The sequence below is a fragment of the Lissotriton helveticus genome, chromosome 11, assembly GCF_964261635.1.
Source record: "Lissotriton helveticus chromosome 11, aLisHel1.1, whole genome shotgun sequence".
NCBI lineage: Eukaryota > Metazoa > Chordata > Amphibia > Caudata > Salamandridae > Lissotriton > Lissotriton helveticus.
In genome coordinates, this window is record NC_136072.1 from 1,113,065,384 (window position 1) to 1,113,092,756 (window position 27,373).

At 44.5% G+C, this 27,373-nt stretch overlaps 1 protein-coding gene across 1 annotated transcript in view; it reads right to left on the bottom strand.

Annotated features, from left to right (window-relative positions):
• Positions 1–10,557: 10,557 nt before the first annotated feature.
• Positions 10,558–27,373, bottom strand: part of LOC144792668 (stromelysin-3-like) — a 145,655-nt gene continuing 128,839 nt past the window's right edge. The window contains exons 3-8 of the mRNA XM_078667816.1: positions 26,681–26,824; positions 25,380–25,513; positions 17,969–18,213; positions 17,189–17,393; positions 16,576–16,836; positions 10,558–13,141 (exon numbers count right to left, since the gene is read on the bottom strand). Of these exons, the coding sequence (XP_078523942.1) occupies positions 13,002–13,141; positions 16,576–16,836; positions 17,189–17,393; positions 17,969–18,213; positions 25,380–25,513; positions 26,681–26,824 (1,129 nt within the window). The 3' untranslated portion in view covers positions 10,558–13,001. The remainder of the gene's footprint in view (positions 13,142–16,575; positions 16,837–17,188; positions 17,394–17,968; positions 18,214–25,379; positions 25,514–26,680; positions 26,825–27,373) is intronic.

The following is a 27,373-nucleotide window of genomic DNA, read 5'->3' on the forward strand; positions in this document are numbered from 1 at the left end:
GTTTGAGGTGCAGGGAGGTAAGAATGAGTTTATGGTTCAGGGGTGGGTAGAGTTAAAGGGGGTAGGGGTGATTTTAGGGTTTGGTGAGTTAGAAGTCAATAGAGGTATGGGTGATTTCAGGGTTCGGGTGGCTAGAGGTAGAAGTAGGGGGAGGTAATGGGATTTTAGGGTTTAGGGATGGATAGAGGTAAAGGCGAAACATACAACTTTTGAAATCACTGTGTGCTTCATGATGAGAAAAACACTCCCTCTAAATGATAAAAGAGGAAACTGACAAATAAGTAAATGTGACACAACTGCAAAAGTAATTCATAAAAACACATACTGTTTTGCAATAGTCTTAAACAAAGTGATTTTGTTTACAGTTTCTTCATCAATAAAAGCGATAGGCAGCCGAAAATATGTGTTTCGGAATTTGGTCACAGGGCACAGTTTTGTTATAGTTAGCTGTTTGCGTTCAGCTCTTGGAAATATTGGAAAACACATGCTTCAAGTTTGATGGTTTCAAACAAAATAAAAGAAACAAGCATTGGGTGGAGTGGGGTAGATTTGAGTGGGGTGGAGTGAGGTAGATGGGGTGTACTGGGATGGAGTAGATTGGAGTGGGGGAGAGCAGTACATTGAAATGGGGTAGATTGGGGTTAAGGGAACTAGATTGGAATGGAGTGGGGTAGATTGGAAAGGGTAGATTGGAGTGGGGTAGATCGGGATAGAGTGAAGGGGAATATATCGGGATAGATCAGAGTGGGGCAAATAAGGGAAGAATGCAGTGGATTGGGGTAGATTGGAGTGTGGTACATTAGGGTGGTGGGGTGGAGTGGGATAGATTGGGTGTATTATGGTAAGGTACATTGGAGTGATGTGGGTTAGAGAGGTGTAAGATAGAAGCAGGGTATATTCGGGTAAATTAGAGTGGAGTTGGGTAGGTTGGAGTGGAGTAGGATAGGGTAGATTGGGATAGGGTTGGGTAGATTTGAGTGGGGTAGATTGGATTGGAGTAGTTTGGGATAGATTGAAGTAGCACCGATTGAATGGGGTAGATTGGAGTAGGGTAGCTTGGGGTGGAGTGTAATAGGGTAGACTGGAGTGGGGTGGAGTGGGGTGGAGTGGTTTAGATTGGACTAGAGTGGGGTAGATGTGGGTGGCATGTGGTAGACTGGAGTGAAGTGGACTGGGGTAAATTGGGGTAGAGTGTAATGGAGTGTAGTAGATTGGGGTAGACTGGAATGTGGGTAAATTGTGGTGGATTGTGGTAGACTTGACTATAGTGTGGTAGATTGGAGTGGAGTAGATCGCGATAGAGCGGAGTGGGATATATTGGGATAGATTGGAGTGGGTAGATTGTGGAAGAGTGCAGTAGATTGGGGTAGATTAGAGTAAGGTAGATTGGAGTGGGGTAGATTATGGTGGGTGATTGGAGTAAGATAGATTGGGTAGAATATGGTAGTGTAGATGGGAGTGAAGGGGTTGATTTGAGTGGAGTGGGGTAGATTGGAGTGAGTTAAATAGGAGTGGTGTAGTTTGGGGTAGATTGGAGTGTAGTGGGGTAGATAGGCGTGAAGAAGAGTAGATTGGAGTGGTTTAGGGTAGGTTAGAGAGGGATAGATTGGGTAGATTATAGTAGTGTAGTGTCATACGGTTTCCAGTTTTCGCTAGGAACTGCAGTTCGTTGGACAGCATAAATGTTCGGATGATGCCAGACTGATTCTGTGCACCCCGTCAGGATACACAGTGCCACCATAAGTAGTTTTTTCTTTAACTTTTCTATTATCCCACTTCTTCTTTGTGGAAGACTCGGGTTCTTGCTTAGAGTTATACTTTTCAGAATTACTATTTAGTTGTGGTTTGCCAGGTCCGACTCCCAAATTATCTCTACCTAGAATAGTATAGATCTCTTTGATAATTTTAGGGACTCTGTGCTCCTGTTGTCCCAGAGCCATCCCTTAGACGTTGGCGCATAGCCAACGCTGCTGCCTACCCTTCAATGTTACTTTACACTATGGCGGATACTGCGGCAAACTTGCCCATCATTTTCATCCCCAAGTCCAGGGCAGGTGCAGCCCCATTCTCATTTTGAATCTGTTTAAGCACCTCTGGCAAAATAGCAAATAAAGGGGGACCATGTTTTCTGGTATATACTGCAGTAAAAACTGTATCCCAAGTGGTGCAGTCGTCCACAGAGAGAGCCATCCCCATCAGCAAGGACACTGTTAATATTATGCGTTTTTCCTGTGGTCCAGTGTGGGCAAACATCGCTTCAAGGTGACTTGTTTTTTGTGCGATCCAGAACGAAATTTCCTCCTGTCTGATGGTAACCTTGCCCATGACAGCATTTAGTGTTTGTGGGCTAATGCCCGGTGTAGCCAATTGTGGTTGTGCATCTTGAGCAGTCTGCGCAGGGTTTAGTGTTAATATTCACATAGCAAATTGTGTCAAACATCTGGATATTGTGACTAAGTGTTTATATAGTCCATGCAGTTGTACTGCTGATAAATTATCGACATTAGGATGTCGTATGTAGTCGGCTAAGATGGGCCATGTTGCTCCCTCATTGCTAAGGGTACCTAGTCTAACATTTTCAGTTGTTTGTGATAGGGTGCCATCAAACCAATTTCTGTGTTCATGGGATGTTAAAGGTATTTCTATTTTGTTCATATGGTATATAGTTATCACAAGCCTCAACCATGAAGGTCACATCTCCACTCGTACGTGCGAGGCCATGTTGTAGTAGTTTTTGAGTAACTGCAAGTCTTCAGTTCTCAGTGATGTTAATTACTTCAAGGTCATCTTCTCCAGACATAATTGTGTATGGTTTTCAGGGAAGGGAACACAATGGGATAATCCTTTGAAAAGTTCAAGGTTGAACAAACTAGAGCCAATACATAGGGGTTGCCTACTTAGCTGAGGAGGATAGTCCCTACCACCATGGACGTCTTTCGTTAGGTGGTGAGTAGAGCTTTCTGGGTATGCAACAGAGAACTACCTAGGTGATCTATTAAATAGGAACCCTAACTTGGCGGCGCCATGCCATACGGTTTCCACTTTTCACTAGGAACTGCATTTGTTGGACAACATAAACGTTGGGATGGTGCCAGACTAACTGTATGCATCCCCTCAGGATATGTTAGCTTATAGACCAGCTCACAGTGCCACCATAAGTACCTCTAACCCTCAAAAGGTGACAAATAGTTTTGGCAATCTCAGAACATGACAACGCTGATCCCCCAAGGAATCGTGGTAGATGTCTAGAACCTTTTTGCTCAGTCACTTGTGCTCGGTCAGAGAGATGCACAAGAAATACACAAAAGGGAGTTTTTAATATTTATTGAACCATTGTGATTCTTGTATAAAATGATATGCGCTACAATAATCAATAGAGAGAAGGAGATAAAAGTGATCAGCAATATAAGGATGGTGAAAAAAACGAACAATTCCACCATGGGGCTAAACAGTGTATATATGTTATCGTTTAAGTACTGGGTATAGTGTTTTCCTACTATGCACTCCCTAACCTAGTTGCCTAGGGAGGGTGTTCTGCCAAGAATCCTCTATTGGATGATCTAACTCCCCATTACCTGAAGGCAATGTATGTACATATCCGTTTTGGTCATCCCTCATCACAGAGGGTAAACAGGAATCAGCTGAGCTGAGACTTCGACACAGCGATGACCTCGCAATGATAGCAGAGTGCTCCACTGATTTGAACACTGAAATCCGTGTGTATTTATAACAACAGTATCCTTGCTTCCGTGTCGAAGCTCCAGCTGAGCTGACCTTGTTTATTGTCTCTGTGATAGCAACGGTGCCTCATGGATGAAATAATAAACACCAACAATGTATGTTCAGGCTGTGTACGGAATGTTCAAGATGTCGTCATAGTGTACTTACAAAGTGGAATTGTGAGCCATATGGTTTCAGAGAAACTAATCCTTGCACTCTCACACAAGCAAATGTGTGTCAAAAGTCATTGTGTCAAAGAGAAGGCAACTTAAGAAATGAGTACATGTTGGCAGTGTTTCATCCGGGCCTAACCTAGCCATGTGACCGATTGGATTGAAGCGGGGTAGATTGGAATGGAGTGGGGTAGATTGGAGTGGGGTAGGTTGGAGTTGAGTAGAATAGAGGCGTGTGTGGTAAATTTGGGTGGGGTAGGGCTGATTGGAGTGGTGGCAATTGGGTTAGGGTGGGTTAGATTGGAATGGATTAGTTTGGGATAGATTGGATTGGGGCTGATTGTACGGGGTAGATTTGGAGTGGAGTAGTTTGGGGTGGAGGGGGCAGGGTAGACTTGATTGGGATGGAGTGTGGTGGATTAGGGTAGATTGGGGTAGCTTAGAGTGGAGCAGATTGGAGTGGGGAAGTGCTGACAATTGAATTGGCATAGATTGGGGTGGAGTAGGGTACATTGGAGTGGAGTGGGGTAGATTGTATTGTATTGTGGTAGATCGGGGTAGAGTGGAGGGGATATATTGGGATAAATCTGAGTAGGGTAGATTGGGGAAGCATGCAGTGGGTTGGGGTAGATTGGAGTGGGGTAGAATAGAATTGAGTGGGTTAGATAGGAGTGGAGAGGAGTGGATTGAAGTGGAGTGGGGTAGATTATGGTGGCATTGGGTAGAGTGGAGTGGGATAGTTTGAAGTGGGAACAATTTGGTGGATCATGGTAAGGTAGATTAGAGTGACGTAGGTTTAGATTAGATTGATATAGATAGAAGAGGGGTAGATTGGAGTGGGGTAGGTTGAAGTGGAGTAGGAAAGACAGGTGTGGGGTAGATTGGGATGGGGTGGGTTTGATTGGCGTGGGCCTGATTGGATGTGGTAGATAGGAGTAGGGTAGTTTGGGATGGACTAGTGTAGAGTAGATTGGAGTGAGATGGAGTGATGTGGATTAGGGTGGAGTGGATTAGATTGGACAGGAATGGGGTAGATTTGGGTGACCTGTGGCAGACTGGAATGAAGTGGAGTGTGGTAGGTTGGGGTAGAGTAGAGTGAAGTGGAGTAGTGGGGAGGATTGGGTGGAATAGAGTGAGTAGATTGGGCTAGAGTAGAGTGGGGGTAGAGTGGAGTGAGACAGATGGGGAAGAGTGGAGTGGAGTGATGTAGATTGGAGTAGAGTGTAGTGGGGTAGTTTAGGGTGCAGTGTGGTAAATTGGGTAGATTAGAGTAGGGTAAATTGGAATGGAGTGGGGAGATTGGAGTGGGGTGGATTGAAGAGGGATGATTGGAGTGGGGTCATTTGGAGCGGGGTAGAGTGGTGTGGGGTAGATTGGAGTGGAGTCGGGTATTTTGGAGTGGGGTAGAGTGGGGTGGGGTGGGGTAGATTGCAGTGGGGTAGATTGGAGTGGAGTAGACTGGGTAGGGGTATGTTGAGAAGGGAAGATTGGGGTAGGGTGGTTGGGGTGGAGTGTATTAGAGTGGAGTGGGATAGATTTTCCTTTAACTCTTTATTTGGTATTTCAAAAAAGAACATATGCATACGAAATGGTGTAGATTTGAGTGGAGTGTGGTAGATTGGAGTGAAGTGAAGTAAGGTATATTTGTGTAGAGTGGAGTGGAGTGTGGTAAAGTGGACTGTGGTCAACTGGAGTGGGGTAGATTAGAGTGGGGAGGACTTGGATAGATTTCAGTGGAGTGGCTTAAATTGGAATGGAGTGGCATAAACTGCTCCAGAGTATATTGGAGTGGAATGGAGTAGAGTGGAGTTGGGTAGATTGTATTGGAGTGTGTTACATTGGGGTACATTGGAGATGGATGAATTGGGGTACCTTGGAGTGGAGTGTGGTAGTCTGGAGTAGATTGGAGCAGAGTGGGGTAGATTTTAGTGGAGTGTGGTAGATTGGGGTGAAGTGGGGTAAAATGGAGGGGGTTACATTGGATTTTAGTGGAGTGTATTTGGGTAGATTGTGTTAGAGTGGGGTAGGTTGAAGTTGAGTGGGGTAGGGTAGAGTGGGTTGGAGTGGGATAGATTGGAGTGGAGTAGATTGGAATGGAGTAGGGTAGGTTGGGGAGAGTCCAGAGGGGTATATTGGAGTAGGGTGGATTGGGCTAGATTGGAGTGCAGTGGGGTAGATTGTGATAGATTGGAGTGGGGTAAGTTGTGATTAAGGGTGGGTGGTAAACTCCGCTCCGCCGGCAGAGTTTGCAGAGTTTTACCACTCCGCTGTCTGCTTTGGAGCACACATTCTGCAAAACTCCACCAACAGCCGGCAGAGCAGAGTTTAGCAGTGCACAAATTCTGCCTCCGGGCTGCAATTGGCTGTTGACTTCCTTCGCCCCGTTCACTTCCTGCTCCTCCTTGCGGGTGTGGCCTGGATGAGGCAGCTCTTGAGTAGAGGACTGATGTGAAGGAACAGTCATGTGCCCTACTCTGCTTCGCCTTGCTCTGGCTGGGCATCGCCTCTGTCCGGCCACAAGCAGTGGTCGTAGCAACCAGGTAAGAAATCCGAGCGGCTCATTCTCCCCCCTGTGGCTCCTTAACGTGCGCAGCACTAGAATCCAGTGTCCATTGTCTACACGCCTGGCCCATCTCTCCTCATCCTCATCCTCATCCTCCCACAGCTTTAACAGCAGAGGGGAGGCAGGGTTGCTACCCCGGTGAGAGGAGACCCTGGGTCCAAGAGAGGTGGGCTCCCCCTCAGCCCTCCTGCCTAACTCTGGTACAGCGCTGTTTTGTGCTCTTTTGCTGACATCTGCGCTATCACAGTAGAGTGTGCTCCTTTGCTCTCAAGTCCCATTAGTGGCGCCTTTCTTTTGGAGTACATGCTTTTCACTTGTAAATGATAAAGGAAGTTTAGTGCCGACCCCTGCCTCAGAATACATTCATATTCCTATGTTTCTTCATCTGTCAAGGGACATGTTTGCAAACCACGACAAAGCTGAATCAATTCAGGATGGACTTCTGACCATAGTTCAATGAGGCTCCAAGCTTCCAGCCAGCTGCCCAACAGTAGCAAGGGCCCCAATGAGCAGTGGTCCATCGCACTTTGCAGGCCACGGGGGACCCTTCCGGGTGCTCACAAATGCAGTGAATGAAGTTTAGTGTGATCAGTCAAGGTGATTACATAAAGAAGATCCCCACTTGCACAACAGCCTTAATTATCACATTCAATAGTGATTATGGACCATGATAGGCTGCGGCTGACATTTCCTCTCAGGCTACATTGATCCTGCCTCAGTCCAGCCCACTCGGCGCCCGCAGGCCCAAACGCCGTGAGGATCCACCTCCTCATTCTTTGCTGCCGCCCCGTGCAACTCAGCTTAGGGCCGCGCAGCATTCCCCAAACGCGGAACTCCATGGAATTTCACTGAGTTTTTAGCAAGAACTCCACGAACTCCGATCACCCCAAGTTGTGATGGATTTGAGTGGGCTAGATTGTGGTATATTGGAGTGGGGTATATTGGAGTGGTGTAGATTGGATTGGTTTAGAGTGGAGTGGGGTAGATTGCAGTGGGGTAGATTGGAGGGGAGTACATTGAAGTGGAGTGCGATAGATTGGAGTGGGGTAGATTAAAGTGGGGTAGATCGGAGTGGGGTAAATTAAATTATGTTGAGTGGAGTGGAGAGGAGTGGCGTGCTGTGTCGTGGAGTGAGTGGCTTAGATTGGAGTGGCGTGGCATGTCGTAGGTTGTCTTAGAGTGTAGGGGCGTAGAGTGGAGTAGCATGTCGTAAAGTGGGATGCCATACAATGGGGTGGTGTGGCATACAGTGGAAGGGTATAGAGTGGAGTGGAGTGGTGTGGCGTTGTCAGGCGAATGCATGGTCTGTTAGTGCAATGCCATTACAGACAACACATTTTCAATTGAAATGACCATTCCATTTGTACCGAAATGCGGTTTTACTGCACACAAACGAAAATATGTGCAAATGTCATCACTTAGTGTATTGATGTGTTTTAATCCTATTCCAAATATTTGTTTCCACCACACTTCAGAATTACAAGAAAAATTAGCTTTATTTGTACCAGTTCTGGTATATTGTGAAACATCATCACAGTTAATTTCTTGTTTTTTGTTGTGGGCTAGAAAAAAAACATATTACACCCTCCACTCTTACATGGATTCTCAGCAGGATTGTCAAATAAATTCTCTCACTTTGAAGAAAGAGAAGTAAACACCAACAGCCAGATTCATCAAACCAAAATCGGCTCGCAAAGAGCCAGATTCTGAGAATCTGGCCCTTTGCGAGCGCTATTTTTGCATTTGGGATTCATCATCCCAAATGCAAAAATCGCAATTCTAGAAATCGCTAAATTGCGAATAATTGGATTTAAGGAATCTCAATTTGAGATTCCTTAAATGCAATTCATGAACCATTCTAAAATTTCGAATTCGAAATCTGGGGCCGCTATTTACCGCGAAGTCTAACTACATGGTAAATAGCAAAAACTTAGAAAAATGCACTTTAGTGCATTTTTCTAAGTTGTATGTTACACACACACATGTTCTTTGGACATGTGTGTGCGCAACACCAGTGTACATTACCATTTCAGGGGTGCTACAGGGTGTCCTTTGGACACCCTGGCACCCTTGAAATCACTTCCTTATTTGCGATTCGCTAATTGCTAATTACAAATAAGGAAGGACTCCCCATTCATTCTTTAGGCCCATAGGAATGAATGGGAAAGCCATTCCTTATTTGCGATTCGCAATTAGCGAATCGCAAATAAGGAAGCAGTAGAAATCGCAAAAAATATTGCGATTTCTACATGCATCCCGTTTTGCGAGTCTTTAATAGCGAATCCTTAAAATTCGCTATTAAGGACTCGCAAAACATGACCATGATGAATCTGGGGGATTGTTCCCTTGAAAGAGAGAGCTTGGCATTTGACCTCTGTCTTTGAATGCACAGCAAATGTGACAAGATAAGGCCAAGATATAAAGGCCTGTTTACAGAAATTGAGTTTGTGAAAGAATATGGTAAACAAGGTTTGGGCAATGTGACGGACAAACCACAAAGCCAATGGTAAGCAACGGGTGGAATGCATTCCTAGGTCAGTTTTCTGAATGTCCCAAGATGGCTTTAGCAAATGTCTGGGAGGCTTCGACCTAAAAAGGACCACAATTCAAGCACAAGCAGCGCAGAAGAACAATAATCAAGAAATCAATCAGAACTTGGTACATGCTCCTGGAAAAAACAAAAACTCATAGAGACACAGTAAAGCTGAAAGGAGCTGACATAAGCTCATCAATAACAAGCATTGGCATAGCCAATAGGTCTCGCTTGTGGGACCTTATAAGCACATCTTCCACCTCATTATTTTGCAGCCTAGGCACATGTTCCAATGCCGCCCAGCGAGTGGCGCTGTTTCCTCACATGAGGTAAAGAAAGGGATGCGGTGTAGCACATTATTTACTAGCATGGCCTAACGAGAAAGTGAATCACTGGCCTAAGTCTTTTGATATAAAAAGATGGAACAGTATTTGCTCGAGATAGAAACGTTTTGTTAAGCCTCCGTGCAGTTTGCAAATTAGGTGCTGTAGTCATGCGTCTTTTACTGAGTTCTATGACTGAACATGATCGAATACAATTTACAGCACCTTGGAAAACGGCTCGTGAAGTAAAACCGAATTTAGTTTTTAAACTGTATCATTGCATGCAACGCATTGCCATCTCTGTTCTATCTCATTGAAGCATTTAAAAACAAGCTCCTGGCATTGCTGTGGGGAGGGGGGGAAGAGAAATGCACGGCCGTGAAAGTGGCTCTCGGGGGCGCATTCCTTTGAAGTGTCGGGTCTGATGCAATTATGCGAGGCAGGCTGGTTAGGAAGCAAATGGCAAGGGAGGGAGGCTGAGGCTTTGATGTGGGGAGTCACAAGTGAAGTGAATAATTAGGGGAGGAGAACTGGCAGGCTGATAGGCAGAAGGCTCAGGCAAGCTTGTGCACGAAGGAGCTTGCTGTCACGTGATTCACGTGAACTTAAAGAAAACCGCACGAACGAAACCTTTGGTTTCACGAGTTTTTTGAGCACTTGAATTCTCGCTCCCTCAATGTGCTTGCGCGCATCGATAGGTCGCGAGACCTAAAAAGGAAGAAAATAAGATTGACAATGACGCCAATCAATGGTAACTGGTGGGCAAAAAGTCCCTTTTTAGAGTTTTTTTTAAAAAGAAACAATAAATTGTCACAAGTGACAGGGCATTCACCGTCTCAGGCCAAAGCTAATCACAAACCTAACAATGTCTGAGGCACAGAACTGCAGAGTTTCAGGGACAAAACGGAATCCAACTTGGCCTTTGGAGAACAATGCAGGAATACACAGGGAAACAGCGGTAGTGCCTGTAGGGAAAAACAATAACCCAGTAGTTCTGCAGGGGTAAACTACAGGCCTCAGTTACACACGATTTTTGAAGAGAACCATGAGCTTGCTGGGAGAAAATAAACCCCATCAGGATTTACAAGAGGCTACCGTGATTATTTGGAGAGAGGCTTTATTGGTAACACTCACGGAACATGTAGAAGGCAGTTCTGGAGTTAGGTTTGCAGTGGGAGGCCTCTACGCGTTGCGGGAGCCCATTAAGCACCATTTATGTCATTCAGTCACAGCAAAGCCCACATGTAGAAAAAAGTTCATGTTTATTGGTACACATAGAAAAAATATAACACATTAAAATTTACAAAAATGTACAGAGATATTTGAACTGAAAACAGATGACTCTGGAATGGAGATACATGGGATAGTAACAAACTGAACGTTTATGTAGGAAATATGCAGGGAGTCCTGTTAATGCACCTCTTGGCATCCTTGAAATCCCTCGAGTGGATCCTTTCTCTACATGCTGGAAGCCTCTCGAGTGCACTGCAGCAATCCCCAGTGGTGAACTAATAAACCATTGCTAGAAGTATAGGAACACGAGGTACCGTTTCCATGCATAGTCTAGGAACCAACTGGTGAACCACCGCAGTGCATCCATAGAGACAGCTGGTACATCACTGACATGCCCGTGTCGAAGCCAACTTGTGCACTGCAGCACTACATCTATGGAGACAGCTAGTGCACTGCTGCTATTCATACATGAAGCCATCTGGGGCCCCACTGATATGTTTGTGTGGAGACAGACTATGCACCACTTCTGAGCATCCATGGAGACGAAGACCACAATTGCACCGCTGCTATTCATCCATGGAGACAACTGGTGCATCACTAGTGTACTAAAACTGTGCATCCATGGAGATAAGTGCACGTGTGCTATTCATCCACGGAGAAACCTGGGGCACCACGGATATGCCTGCGTGAAGATCAACAAGTGCGTAACTGCTTTGCATGCTTAGAATCCAACTAACGCACAACTACTGTTCATACTGCGAGTCTAATGTAGTGCTCCACTGCTATGCACACCTATGGTGTCCCACTGTAAATGTGCCCAGCTGCTGTCTCCCAGTAGTGCCAATACTGACAACTCCAACGCAGCACTCATGTGAAACCCTACTACTGCCCAATGGAAACCCGCTGTGCGTCTTCCTAGTAATGTCCCTATTGGCCCACAGTCACATAATGGCCCTGAACTGCTGGACCACATTACTACACATGCCCTTTGACTGCTTATAGTAAAAATTCCCAACTGTGCTTTGCATTGGTAACTAGTCCCTCCCACAGGAGATAGGCAAAGACCCTCGCGTGCTGTCTCCCTGAGGCACTCTTATCATCCAGGTAATTAACAGTTACACCTTAAAGGGAGGTGGAGTCCGGCTCAGTGTCCTGCACTGATGCACGATACCTCCTTCCATAATAGTGAAAACACATCTTTTTACAAACTGATACAAAATAAAGAACGGAAATAAAAATACTAACTGCAGTGTCCATCCTTAACATGAAAGGAAATGGAGATGGCCACAACCTTAGAAAAGGTCTGCAATTCAACGCGGCGATGTCTGGGTGCTGCCCAGGGTGAGGTAGAACTCTAATGGGCACAGACCACAAAATGTAGGTTGTCTCAAGAGGCTTTTGGCACTCTCTGAAGTCCACAGTGGGTATGGGGCTGGCAAGAGGCGCACATGGAAAACTTTGTTAAACACTCACAGCGCTGTCTGACTGCTGATCTCCTAGGAATTTTGTGGAGAATGGCTTACATTTCCGTTTTCTCCCCCTCCACGACCAACAAATTGGATGCTTCTTCCACTGTGGTCTATGGCGGTTCAGAACCATAGACCAGAGCAAAGGGGTTTGTAGAGAAAATGTACTTAAGAAGGTGGACTATTGTGAAGTTCTCAGTGACTCAGGAGTCTTGCCATCTGGAAGCCTGGTAATGTTGAAGGTTCATCTACCACTTAGAAATGTTTACATGTTGGTACCCAAGAATAATTACCATTTATTGAGTTTGGATCTGACCAATTTAAAGTTTCAATCAAATGGTTCCTCCCCCTCGAGCAATGGAAAGCCGGGCTGGGGTAGAAGGTGGGTATAAATTGATAGTTTCTCCTGAGTATATTGCACTGAAGGTGCAATTAAGCACTTTCTACAAATTTTGCAGGCTTATTGTCTTACTTTCTTTATCAAAATTTGTCAATATTAAATTCCTTGAGCAAGATATATTTTCAGTAGCTCATTCGGATATGAAGGGTGGCACGTGATCGTCTTTCACATGTGTACATTTTACCCTGAATACCAAAGTCCAACCGTTTTAAGTGGGATGATTTTGTTTTTTTAGGGGCCTGCCCCGCGACCGTGCTCCTTTGAGGGATTAGTAGTTTCTATGTCACAATGTAGGGGTTACCGAACCCCGTCCCAACCCTCATTGCTCAGTGTTCTTTCACCTTTGTACCCAGGTTTGCTGTGAATCCCCATCTCCCTTTTTGGTCAGCAAGGATCCACAGCTCCTCAAAAGTCAGTCGCCGGTACATTCCAAAAACGGATAGAAATCCACCTTTCCCTAAAGAGGTCGAGATCTTCCTATTCCTCCGTTAGCCGGAGGAGGAAGGCAACCTCGTCAGGATGTGGAAGCCATGTTTGCAGCACCTCTGGAGGTGGGAAAGAGTTCTGGTCCCAGCATCCCAGGGATCCCTTCATCGGAGTGAGTTGGCAGGAGCAGCGGATGTGCACTTGAAGAAATCCTGGTTGATCTGACGAGGGTATCCCTCGAGGACTCTGACCTGCACTGGGTCAAACTTCCAGTACTGCCTTCCCCTCACGAAGTAGGCGTAACCTGCGGGAGAGAAAAGTTACATGTAAGGAAGAGGTGCGTGAGTAGGACAGGATGGGGCTTCAGGATAGTGTAGTCTAGCCATGCCTTACCATTAGCTATTGTATCGCAGACCTACATTAACCCTCATGAGAAATTATGGATCCTCTTAAGACACTGGACAAGAAAGGCAGGACCTTTTACATAAATATACATCTCGGTACAGACCAACGTGTCCATCAAGGATTCTCTTGAATACCTGCACGTGGTACAGAACCCCGGTGTTCTTTGTCGCAGGTAGATTTGATTCAGCCATTTCTATCCTGCGTGCTCTGCATGGGGGGGGTCTATGTCTTCTAGGATTACATTTAAGGTCCTCTACATTGTGTATTTATGGCCAATGGCCTACATTTTATAAGAGTAACATGCCCCTTTGTCAAGTCTGTGCCTCTTACTTTAAGTAACCCTTATGTTCCATAGATGGTAAAAATAATCTGTAATAGCCCAGTTCACCTGAAATAATCCTGCTGGCAATCTGAGATTAGTATCAGGTCCACTCACTATCAGGAAAAAGCTTAGAACTTGGCTTTTCTCTGTCAGATTTACTTATGTGTCGGGTACTTACATATCCACGGTACTTGTGCTCAGAACATCAAACTCTTTTATGGGTGCTTGTGTACTATCCAAAATTAGTAACTTACATTAACATTGTAAGCATTCAGCCTGCAGTCTTGTATTTATATGGAACTGAACACCTTGGCAACTTATAATATCCTTAGAATGTAGAATTGAGGGTACAATGTTGTATATAGCACACTGGTAACATGCCTCTATTCTATCAACAGTTTCCCGTCCTGACCTTTAGGTTTAGCACCTGGGAGTTGCTAAAACAGCTCTGCCTCTTTAAGTGTGCACCCCAATGTTTAATGTTCTCCATTTGTGGCCTTGCCACATCACCAACCCACTTTGATGTCTTCTTACACTGTGGCACCAAGGCACTTTATCTGTTCAATGATCAATGAGATCTGACCTCCCTGCCTGGCATCTCCTTAGCACGTACCTTCATCAGTCCATTCTATTCGCTTTGCGGTCTCAGTGGTGCAAGACTCTGTCAAATATATGCATATTTTTCCTGACCTGATAGCCATTTTTCAATGACATCTTCACAATTATTGGAGAACCAAAATTCCTGGCATTTGCATTTGCACCATAGGATTACTCTGAAAAATATCAGCCCCTTGTTGCAACTTCTTTTCCACTAAAGCATTAATTGTGCACAGTCCTTAAAAATATAATGAAATGTTGAGGGCTCTTGCAAAGGCAGGGTGGTACTAACGTTCTAAACATCTCTTTTGAACCCCAACACAGGGGTGTTTGTTGTGAAAAACCACAGTTGATCACCCCATTCAGGCAAGCTGTTTTCTACTCTCCTGAGTAACTGCATTATATGGGTCCGGTATCATCGGCAACGCTCTTCTAACCTTCCAAGAGACAGCCTTTCAGGCACCCAGTTGTATAGCTGAAAAAATGAGGTGGGGAAGGGTCAGAAGGGCATTTTTAACGACCAAGGCAACTTGGGCCCCTATAACAACTAGCAAAACAAACGGAAGTAGCCTGGTCAAAATTACTGTGAGTATGCCGTGTTGAGTCTAGAACCATGAGTCCATTAGTAACACTACAGTGATAGCACTGGGCTAGAAAAAGTTCCCATCAGCCCACCCATCTGGTGGAGTATCGTCACGTGGGAGATGTATCATAAATCCAATTCTTGATCAAGGCACCTGGTAATGATGCAAAGATGGATTTTGTAGATATAATCTTAGACCACAGTGCTTCAATGGTGATGCCAATGGAGTGCAGTGCAAGTGAAAAGTGGAAGTGAAAATAAAATTGTCTCGAAGGACCAAAAGTCAGTTTATTAGGTATGGTACTATGGTCAAATCTAAAAACAACGCCCAATAGTTTTAAATAATAACTATGTCAAGGCATGGTGTATTGAGGTCGACATGTTTCAGCTAGATGGACAACTGGTCCTAGCTTTCTTCAGGACCTGGTGAATATTGCGACTGCAAACTAGAGTAAATACATTTACAATAATAGTGAACTTGTACACTGATAATGGATAAATCCTACCAGTTACTCTGAGCCCAGATGTATACTGGTGATAATCCAGTCATGCCGTCTTTCCCAGCGTTCTGTGGGAAATGTGCCTCACCTCACCCGGTCACCCACTCGGGAATAGGGAGGCCCCGCTCTGTCCGTCGGTACCTCTACACCAACATCCTCTCGGATTGGTGTAGAGGTACCGACGGACAGAGCGGGGCCTCCCTATTCCCGAGTGGGTGACCGGGTGAGGTGAGGCACATTTCCCACAGAACGCTGGGAAAGACGGCATGACTGGATTATCACCAGTATACATCTGGGCTCAGAGTAACTGGTAGGATTTATCCATTATCAGTGTACAAGTTCACTATTATTGTAAATTTATTTACTCTAGTTTGCAGTTGCAATATTCACCAGGTCCTGAAGAAAGCTAGGACCAGTTGTCCATCTAGCTGAAACATGTCGACCTCAATACACCATGCTTTGACATAGTTATTATTTAAAACTATTGGGCGTTGTTTTTAGATTTGACCCTAGTACCATACCTAATAAACTGACTTTTGGTCCTTCGAGTCAATTTTATTTTCACTTCCACTTTTCACTTGCACTGCACTCCATTGGCATCACCATTGAAGCACTGTGGTCTAAGATTATATCTACAAAATCCATCTTTGCATCATTACCAGGTGCCTTGATCAAGAATTGGATTTATGATACATCTCCCACGTGACGATACTCCACCAGATGGGTGGGCTGATGGGAACTTTTTCTAGCCCAGTGCTATCACTGTAGTGTTACTAATGGACTCATGGTTCTAGACTCAACACGGCATACTCACAGTAATTTTGACCAGGCTACTTCCGTTTGTTTTACCCAGTTGTATAGCTTCTGCATCAGAACAAGGGTTAAGGGAGCAGCAGCAAAGATCTCTCCTCTAGGGTTGTAAAAGCTACTTATATCTGACACCACATGCTGCCCATCAAGAGTCTAAGCCTGCTCAATCTGCTTTTTAAAAAAACATTTGGGCAGCCGTGAAGGCTTTTTCATTGTGAAGGCATAAATGGAATATAATAATTTTCATATATGTATGGGTTATTTGTATAGTGCAAACCTAGCCAAATGGCAGCGGTGTGCAGTTACAGGGTCATAAGCATTTCCCTCTTGCCCAGTCATAGAGCCACCTGCAGTAGTAACTATGGTCCTTTTTTTTGGTATTAAAGAGCACAGATTTTTTTGTGGATCATTTTGAGGAACCACTTTCATTGGTATATGTTACTCCGCTAACCTTAGGACACTGGATGTCCTAAGGAATGGTAGGATCACAATAGCCTCTTTGCCATTCTTTCTGCACTTACCAAACTCATCTTGGAAGGCAGCGTCGATGGCCGTGGGCACCCCTCGCCAATCTCCCATGCTTCGGGGGTAGATGTTGTCCACACTGCGGGTCGTGGGGTTGAAGCGCCAGTAGCTGCTTCCCTTGAAGAAGTATGCCTTCTTGTTTTGCTCCGTGCCCCACATCAGAGCTGCCCGCACATTCGGTTCAGTCAGGCCGAGATCTGAGAGCGGCGAGGGACCTGAAACCTGCCTCTCGCCATCATACACCCAGTACTGGGAGCCTAGTGAGAATTGGACAGAAGGAGATTAGTTAAAATCTTGTTTCCATCAGAGGTGCTACCTACATGTTGTCTAGACATAATACATGAACTGAATACATTCTGATCTAAAAGGATAATAAAATGAAGAGATTGTGCCAACACATCTTCTGCTAACTGTGAATGGAAACTAAATGTACGCATCTGACAAGGAAAACAAACTGTACCCTTTTGAATGGAATAAAAGAAGATTGTCTACTAAGGGCGTGTCTCGTTCTTTGCAACTAATATTATGTTCACTGTATGTATTCTGGCCAGTCATATAGACCAGAAACAACGTTTTTTCCTCCCTCTTTGCTTTCTGAGCCTTGCTCACCTTGGAAGAACCAGATGTTGCCAGTGGAGTCTTCGAATGCAGCATCAATAGAGTTTGGGATTCCTTTCCAGTGGCGCGATGCCAGTGCAGGGTATCCAGACTGTAATTTGCCACTTCGGAGTCGCCAGACATATTGAGATTTGAAGAAGAACAGTTCACCACGGATGGTAGAGATGGCATCGAAATCGACGTTACAAGCATCAGGCTTTAGATAAAGGAGAATACAAAGAGTTTTAATTGGGCTGGTGCAAGCTGCTTTGAAAGTTACCGCGTACGACACCCAGGGGATGTGAGTTCCCAGTGGCTGCTTTACCTCATTCTTTACCTGCCACACTTCTCTCCTGGATTGATATTAAACAGCACACACATTTCAGATCCCAAAGCTTGCCTACTTCACCGCAACCCTCAGAATAAGCTAACCATGGCGTTCCAGTACTCAGACATCCCCAAGGCAGCCCTTCTTATCAATCTTTTACCACAATCTTCTCAGAACTCAGATCTGGGGATGAACCTCTCCCTTCAACTCTCAGTGCTGTTCCATTACTGAGATTAATGGACATACATTTGCAAAAAATCTCATATAGTGCACAATGAAAATGAATGTCAGCTATTCCATGACTAGGGCCATGTTGGTGAACATGTGTACACACATGCACACATGCATGCATTTCGTGAGGCATTCACATATTGACAGGCATTGCAGACGTCCTGTGCACATCAGTTCCCATAGAAAGACAGACGAGGGGAATGAGGCACGTCATGCATGTTGCCTCCACTCACCTCCAGGTTGCTGATTTCATTGGTTTCGATCTCAGGCTGGAAGCGCTCTGGGACGGCAGAGGTGGGCGCGGGGACGGGCCGCCGCCTGCCGTACAGATGCTGAATCCCCTGCTTGTCATCCTCACTCAGGCTCAGGGGGTAGCGGAAGGAGTAGAAGGGTGACATCAGCGACTTGGCGATGGAGGAGTGCTGCAGACCAAGGACGTGTCCAAACTCATGGGCAGCCACCTGCAGGAGGTCCGTCCCTGTATGGTAAAGAAGAGCACACACATGACTCTGTAGCTAGAAACTGAGAAGGAGAATGTGGGAATCAGGGGCAGTGGTGGACAAGTCGAATGCTTTTCAAACCAAGGTTGACCCTACCGAACAAGTAATTTTTAACTTGGGAATGACAAACCTCCTACTTTCTTCTGAAGGCTGGAATCAGCTACCTACATGCCTTTAGAGATAGATTTGTAAACAAAATGCAAAGTAAGAGTTTCTCTGCACCAGAATTCTAGAAGTATTCAAGGAGTCATTTGCACTGAACATAACTTTTCAGGGACGTTGGCTGTATTGACAGCATTGAGATGCAGGCAGATTCCACAGCTATCTCTGATATGTACAAATATGTCAATGCCTGCTTTTCATTCTGATGATGTGGCACCGTCTAACATTATGGCGCACAATTACTTAAATGCCTTCGATATTATGATTGGTGACAGTTCAATGAAACTGGCTGAACAGTTTTGGAACATGTACTTGGAGCATGTTGAGTGAGGGCTGGATGGTCAACAACAGTACATCTTAAATGGTTTGGTAGAAAATTGAATAAGGGCTTAAAAAGGGCTTAAAAACCTACCAGAGTGGCCAGAGGGCAGTCATATTTGAGGTTTTGCAGGTCTAGTAATAGCTGCTAAGATATGTGATGAATCATAACATGACGATGTGTTGTAGTGAGTTAAATATCTGCATAGGAGTCAGCGGCTGAAAAAGACTTGTGAAAATAAGGCAGTGTTAAAGGTTGGGTGGTTGTGAGCAACAGCAAATACCTTCAAGAAGAACCTTTCCTCAGTGTATGGCAATGGTCCTGCCCAAACGAGGAGGTTATGGAGAACCTGCTCTGTAGCCATTTGACAAGCGTAGTGTCACTGGGTAAGACTGACAGTGAGCTGAACTTACACTAGTCAAGCACAGAGGTGAGGTGAAGTTGGCACAACTCACACTCTATGGGAAACAAGTGATCTGCACAAAGAAGAGAGGGATCTAAAGGCAACAGCAGTTGGGTCAACATACCACTGCTAAGAAAGTTAAGATATATGCGAGTTATGGCAAATGTCTCTCATGGAAGAAACAGGATTTGAGGATGACTGCCCATGAATCTATAGAAGAAGCCATAGGCAGGTAGGGTACCAAATTAATTTGTAAATAGATTACAATTGGACTGGGCCGGGTAAGTCTGAACTTTCATTAATAAAACTAGAGGAAACAGAATGCCGTCTAGTAAAGCACGTTTTGGCTAAATTGTGCTGTGCCAGTGAAGAAATAGCTAAAATGAATTTCAGAAAAACATGCACAATATTTAGCCAGAGAATGAATAATGTATATGCAGGGTGAGAGGACTTACATGACTGATGCATTTTCTATAAATTTAGAATTTTGAATTTGCTATATTTGGCACATGGTTTACTAGGTGGAGAACTGGCATGAGTACATCAGGCCAGAAAGTAAATTTCCAAGTTTTTTTTTCCCTCTTCCTATTTTTCTCAATGAACATACCCCCAAATTTTTGTTTGCTTTTTCGTTCATCCAATGCTGAAAAAACATTTACTCAGAATATTTCTGCAAGTACCTTTATAAGTATTTTGGGTCGGGATTGGCCCTGCAAAATGTTTGCGCATACCCACAGAATTACAAAGTTGTGGGAGTTACATGCATTTTCATGGCTACCCTCATAACACACCCTTTACCAGTCTATAACTCTAAAGGGAATGTATGACGTTACAACGCATTCTTTTACAACGCCTACCTTTACCACGCAATTTTTACAACGCAGGATCCATTACAACGAAGTACCATTACAACGCATGTTTTTACAACGCAGATACCTTTACAACGCATACCATTACAATGTAAGTATTGGTAAGTATATAATATTTTTTTAATGTAAATTAATTAAAATTAATTTAATTTAATTTAATTTAATTTAATTTAAATTTAATTTTACTTTATTTGTACCCTGTACCCCTGTACCCCAAAACCCAAACCTAGCCCTGAACCCTAAAAATACCCCTTTACCCCAAAACCCAAACCTAGCCCTGAACCCTAAAAATACCCCTTTACCCAAAAACCCAAACCTAGCCCTGAACCCTAAAAATACCCCTTTACCCAAAAACCCAAACCTAGCCCTGAACCCTAAAAATACCCCTTTACCCAAAAACCCATACCTAGCCCTGAACCCTAAAAATACCCCTTTACCCAAAAACCCAAACCTAGCCCTGAACCCTAAAAATACCCCTTTACCTAAAACCCCAAACCTAGCCCTGAACCCTAAAAATACCCCTTTACCCAAAAACCCAAACCTAGCCCTGAACCCTAAAAATACCCCTTTACCCAAAAACCCAAACCTAGCCCTGAACCCTAAAAATACCCCTTTACCCAAAAACCCAAACCTAGCCCTGAACCCTACAAATACCCCTTTACCTAAAAATCCAAACCTAGCCCTGAACCCTAAAAATACCCCTTTACCCAAAAACCCAAACCTATAATATTTTTAATAACATTATATACTTACCAATACTTACGTTGTAATGGTATGCGTTGTAAAGGTATCTGCGTTGTAAAAACATGCGTTGTAATGGTACTTCGTTGTAATGGATCCTGCGTTGTAAAAATTGCGTGGTAAAGGTAGGTCGTTGTAAAAGTTGCGTGGTAAAGGTTGCATACCCTCTAAAGGTGCCACCATGGAAGCTCTGCCTTGCTATGAGATTTTCCGTTATCATAAGATCACTTTAGAATCACAAATGCCTTTTGACTCACCTTTACTGAGACATCTCCATGAAGATCGAGTGGTGGGCAGTAAAGCTGGATTTTATTAAAGACACGGAGGTTAAAATGATAAATGATCAATGTAGACTATACGCAAGTAATTGAGATGTTCTACATGTGGATTCCTTTCCACACAATTTGGACGTGCCAGTGATGATTCCAGGGAAAATAAGAGGAGCCCCATCTGGAAACCTACATATGCAAATGAGATGTGCCATCTACGAATTTTACCTATGAGGATCAGATAAGTCATAATGGACAGAAACCACTATGATTGCATGCACCCCATTTGGATTAATACTAAAATATGAGATGCTCAACATACATATTTTTATATAGGTAAATTATATGTGCCTAATTTCGATTTTCACATGTGTTATTGTGATGTGAAATGTGTAAATACATGAGCCTGACATGCATTTCTGTTAACTGTAACACATAGTTTTATGTATGTATACCCTATATGGATTTCTCCACCCATATAGATTTCAACCTACTATCATGAGATGTACCCTGTGTGGATGTTTCCTATATAAATGAGATGTTCTGCATATAGGGGTACATTTACTAAGCTTTTGCGTTGGGGGTTGTGTCCCTTTAATGGCGCAGCCCGACGCAAAAACCTTTTTGGCATTTACGCAGTTTTGAGTGGTTTCATAAATACAAAGTAATACAAAGTAGTTCAAAGTGCTGCCACATATTAATTTGCCTCAGGCAGAGTTCCATGGGTGGAGCATGAGTGTTCCCACGGATCCACCCTGGGAGTTTGGTGCATTCCCAAAGACGTGTAAACCTGGGAATGTGTCAGAAAGCTACACCTCCCTGAGGCAGATATAACATGGAGAAATGCTTCTCCTCGTTAACTCCTCTTTCTATGCCTGCTTCATTCTGCAGCACACTTAGAAATAGGAATACACCTCTTTGGATTCTTTGTGTGCAGGAAGGTGTCCCCCCCCACACAAAAACAATTAATCCTGCCTGTAATGCAGGCACCCCTGCACCATCCTGCAAGTGTGCCTGCATTGGTACTAGCAGCCCATAGTGTGTTAGTGCTGGGAAACAGCGGGTGCCTCATTTATGAGGCCTTGCGTCAGTTTTCCGCTTCCGATGCGTCAATTTTTGTGACTCTTCGGTGGCGTAAAACATGCGTCCTGTTGCGCACTATTTACAAAGTGACGCATCTAAGCAGATGCGTCACTTTGTAAATCCCTGCGCTACATTATACCTGCGTCAGGTATAATGTATGCAGAGGGGGCATTCCCCCGCAAGAAGCCTTGTAATAGTGACGCAGTGAAATCTATGAGATTTCACTGCGTCACTTTTAGGACGCTGTTGCGTCAAAATCTTGCGCCTGCCTCACAGCAGGCGTTAGACTGACGCAAGCCCTTTCACATGGGGCTTTCCCCATGTGATAGGACGCATTGCTGGAGTTTCGTCACTTTTGTGACACACCCCAGCAATGCGTCACTTTTGCGCCTACAGATACGTCAGAAATACTGAGGTATCTGTAACTCCTTGCGACATGATGCGTCATATTATAAATATGACGCATCAATCATGTCGCAGAGAGAGCGCAGTGAAAAGTGACGCATCGCTGTTTTCACGCAGCGATGCGTCACTTTTCATAAATAAGGCCCCAGCAGGAATGCATTGTATCTTAGTTATTATTGTGCTTTTCTGCTGTCTCTCTTTTACTCAACGCATTAAACGTGTATGTCAAATGTACAAAAATATGCCCCATGGATTTTAACCAATGAAAACTGAAACTGGTATTCGCCCATATGGACTTCCACCCATAAAAATGAGATGCATCACCCACATGTTGCGCAAGTGACAGTGTAGGGTATTTCTTTTGCCATGCGTATGGCCCCTGTGCGTCTTTGACAGTCTGAAGGGTGCCCGTCTACCCAACTCTTGGTTTGCACAATGACTAGATTCAAAGTATCCCAGTATCGTTCTGGCTGGTCTGTGTATATTCACTGTGGTGCTTGGTTGGTTGTTGGTCTGTTGTTTGAGTGTCGGGAGTAAGCCACAGGACTTTCCTGTTGGCATCTATTTAGGGCAAACAAGCCACCTAGTGAGTTGTTTTGGTTTGTGCTCCCCGGTGTTAAATGGGTTAAGGTGCATTAGGATTGTCTGGTGTGTGTTGTGTGTGTGTGTATATGTGTTGGGGCTTGCACTGCTGAGGAGCCTGCTTTGTCAAGTTTAATGCTGACGTAGTGGTTGAAAATTATGGATGTGTTATAATAGTAGGGTGGGGAGCTGAATCACTGGAGCCAGGTCACAGGGAGAGCTCTTTGCGCCCCTCTGAAGGTTCACGCCTTGGGCGTGAGCCCAGCTGACCCGCGCTAAAAGCCAATTCTGCCTGCAGTCTGGTGTTAAGCTTTATTGTTCAATTACTTAAAATCTTTACAATATACTATTTTTACAAAAAAACTTCCAAAGAAAAGAAGAAAAGAAGAAAAAAAAGAAGAAGAAAAAAGGAAAAAAAAAGTTAAAATCTCAGGCAAACTTGCTACGAACTGTAGAGAAGTTTAAAACATTAAAAACGATTATAAAAAAAATGGCAGTAAAGTGCAAGTACGTAAAACTTTGTGGAGAGTATTATATATCTCTTGCTTGAAGCCCGGCTGGTTTTGTTTTAGTGACTCAGTTTTCTGTGACAAGGCTGCCCTGATTGCTTCTATGAATTTCCCTAGCCGTGCGGCTATTTGGGGTGTTTTAGCAGAAAAGCACAGGTCTGAGACTTCTCTAGTCATTTGGATGCATGCTCAATTTGTTTTTGTAAATCTGAGCATGATCTCTTCTCATACATGCCAACAAACCTGAGTCAGGCGGGAGACACCTGGTTTTTAAGCCAAAAATAGCTTTATATTGGCTGGCTCCCGCCTGAAATTGCCTCTCCTTCAATAGAAGTCAATAGCAGGACTACATTCTCCCGATTATTATTTTAAAATCTCCCACTCTCCTCTTATAAAATGGTGGCATGCATGTTTTCTGTCCATCTGAGTTATCACGGATATACAACCAATATTTGTGAATCACCCCGTTGACGCATAAAATGCCTAGTAGCTATAGTAAGGTGGTTTTGCAAATACTCAGCTGGAGCCATAGAAAGAGAAAAGTTACTTCTAGACAGGATTGTAGCAACAGAAGAACACTCATTGAGTGTTGATGATAATCTGAGAATGGAGGGCTGACAAAATGCACTTTAAGAAGTTATGTTATAAAAAGAGAAGACCAAATCGTAGCAGAAACCACGAGAAGACAGACGTCGTTCCTAGCTTTGATACCAGCAGCTCAGGTACAAGGATATTTAGAGCTTCTCTAGAAGCAAGGCCATTTTTAAGGTCATTTACTATAATTAGGTGCTCTCTTGTGGTGACACCAGCCCTGGGATAAGATAAAATGAGCAAATTATTGCTAATGAAGTGTGCTGGATTGGGCAGATTATGGGTAAAAGATTGCTAGGTACAGAGAATTTTCAGGGCAGCGAGCCCTCTTTGGGATGCTGAGGCAAATTGGAGTAACAGCCTTTTCCACACAATGCCTTTACCGCGCATTCCTTCACCATGCATGGCAATTATATAAAGGTAAGTGTAAGTATATATAAAATGCTAAGGGAAATTATATGGTTTGGGTAAGTGGTCACAATGGGTGGTAGGGGTAATTTCAGAGTTTAGGGTTGGGTATTGGTAAGGGGTGGTAAGGGTAATGTTAGGGTATAGGGGTAAAGGGTGGTAAGGATAATTTTAGAGTTTAGGGTTGGGTATTGGTAAGGGGTGTAAGGGTAATGTTAGGGTTTAGCGGTAAAGGGTGGTAAGAATAATTTTAGGGTTTGGGTTGGGTAGTGGAAAAGAGTTATAAGGGTAATTTGGAATAAAGGGGGTTGGTGGGTTTTGGGGTGGTTTCTTAATATATGTGGTAAAGGCATCTGCATGGGAAAGGCATGATTGGTAAAGGTGGCATTGTAAAGGGGTGTGTGGTAAAGGCATGCGTGGTAAAGGCATATGCGGTATTGTCATACAGCCCCAGGGCCTAGAGATCGTTAGTGCAGCAAGTGCAATGGCACCATAGCTCAAGAGTGAGTGAGGAGCACTAACCTACAGCCACAGCTGTCTTTTACTGCCCAAGTAGGTGAGAATGGATAATTTCCTGCCATGCATTGGGGAATATGGCACCCCTGTTACACCTGGGCAGAGTAAGAATGGCTGGTGAGGATGTGGCATCTCTTGACGTCCGTGTGGCGCTTGAAGAAGACACGAACACGCGTGTGCGCGCATGCGCTCTTTAATACTGTGGCGCTTCCTGACTGCTGCCTCTGTAATGAGTGTTAGGGTTCTTGACCCTTCATAGCCTGGCTCAAGAATAGAACCCCTTTTACCTAGACTGTTCCCGATGGTCCACGTCTCGTCGTAGTCGAAGTGGACGTCTCCTTCGCGATGGGTCTTTGGAAAGAAGGCGTGAGCCAAGATTCCCCCAGGGCCATCGAACGGCAGGTTGTCGCCATGCCAGTACCTGTGGGAGGAGCACAGGTTTCTTCCTTCAGTGAGGAAAGCAAAGGACACTTTGCAAAAACAAAAGAACTACTGACGTCATATCGATTGTAATTTTAATGTTGTCATCCTTCTTTCTGCCACGCCTCCTTCTTTCTCCACTCTCTTCACTCCCATCCTTGAGCCGCCCGCTCCTGTTGCTTCCACATGATTCCCTTTTCTTCTATCAGCAGATCCACCTTCCCTTTCCTGATTTCTCCCACCTTCTCTCACTTGCACATTTGTCTCAACTCTTTCTTCATGAGCCCCTCCCCTCTTTACTTTCATCCCCTTTCACTCGATTCCCTCTTTTTTAACGTTATCACTACTCTTTCCTCTCCATGTCTACCATAACTCATTCTCCCACTCTTCCATCCTATGTCCCCCCTTTCTGTCCCCGTCACTTTGCTCTGCCTACTTCTTGTCCATTTCTTCCTTCCTTCCTTCCTTCTTTTCTTTCTTTCTGTTTGTCGCAATCTGTCCTTAATCCTTCCTTTCTTTTGCCCTCTCTCTGTATCTCGTTCCTTCATTTATGTCCTTTCTTTCCAGTCTTTCTTTCTCCCAATCCGCCCTTAATCGGTCCTTCCTTTTGTCCACTCGCTATCATTTTCATTATTTCTCCAATGCTTTCGTCCTTTCTTTTCTTTCTCTCTCCCAATCTGCCCTTTCTCCAGTCCACTCGCTGTCCTGTTCATTCATTTATATAATCCTTCCCTCCTTTCTTTTTCTTTTCCCAATCTGTCCTTTCTTCGGTCCTCTCACTATCCTGATCCTTTCTTCCTCCATTTCTTTTGTCCTTCTTTTCCATTCTTCCACCCTCTCCTCCTCTCTTTCCCTCTTGGTTCCCAATCTCAATCCCGGTACCTTGCATCTCCATCTATTTAGTTTCACTCCCCCACTTCCATTCTCTTTCCTTTATTTCTACCACTTTCATTTCCTTCCTCCATTCCTTTTTCCTGCCTTTATTGCCTTCCCCTTTTCCCTTTCGACATTCTTTTAATCATTGCTTTATTCATGCCTTTTTTCCATTCACCTGTTCTACATCACTTTCTCTTATTCTGCTCATAATCTATTTTGAGCCATTCTTCCTCTTGTCCTTTCCTTTATTCTCCCCACTTTCTGCCCCTGCTTTCCTTCCATCATGGCTCACCTGGTGAAGTCGATGATAATGTCTGCTCGCCCCTCGTGCACTTCGGTAAAGGTCAGTGAGGTCACGTCGCTCCAGACCTGCAGGGCTTCGGCAATGGTCCTCCTCACCTTGACCTTACTCAGCTGCCAAGGAAACCGTATGATTCTAAAAGAAATGTTACAATATATGAACGTATTATACGTCAGACTGATGACGACTTAAAGAGAACAAGAAACTCATATAGGTAGAGAAGCGTATTGAAATGGAATAGAGAGATGGACACAGAGACAGAAGATGGACAGAGAGAAACAGAGAGATGGACAGAGAGAGGCAGAGGGTGGACAGAGAGAGGCAGAGGATGGACAGAGAGAGGCAAAGAGATGGACAGAGAGAGGCAAAGAGATGGACAGAGAGAGGCAGAGGATGGACAGAGAGAAACAGAGAGATGGACAGAGAGAGGCAGAGGGTGGACAGAGAGAGGCAGAGGATGGACAGAGAGAGGCAGAAGATGGACAGAGAGAGGCAGAAGATGGACAGAGAGAGGCAAAGAGATGGACAGAGTGAGGCAGAGGCTTGACAGAGAGAGGCTGAAAATGGACCGAGAGAGGCAGAGGATGGACAGAGAGAAGCAGAGATGGGCAGAGAGGTAGAGGATGAACAGAGAGGCAGAGGGTGGACAGAGAGAGGCAGAGGATGGACAGTGAGAGGCAGAAG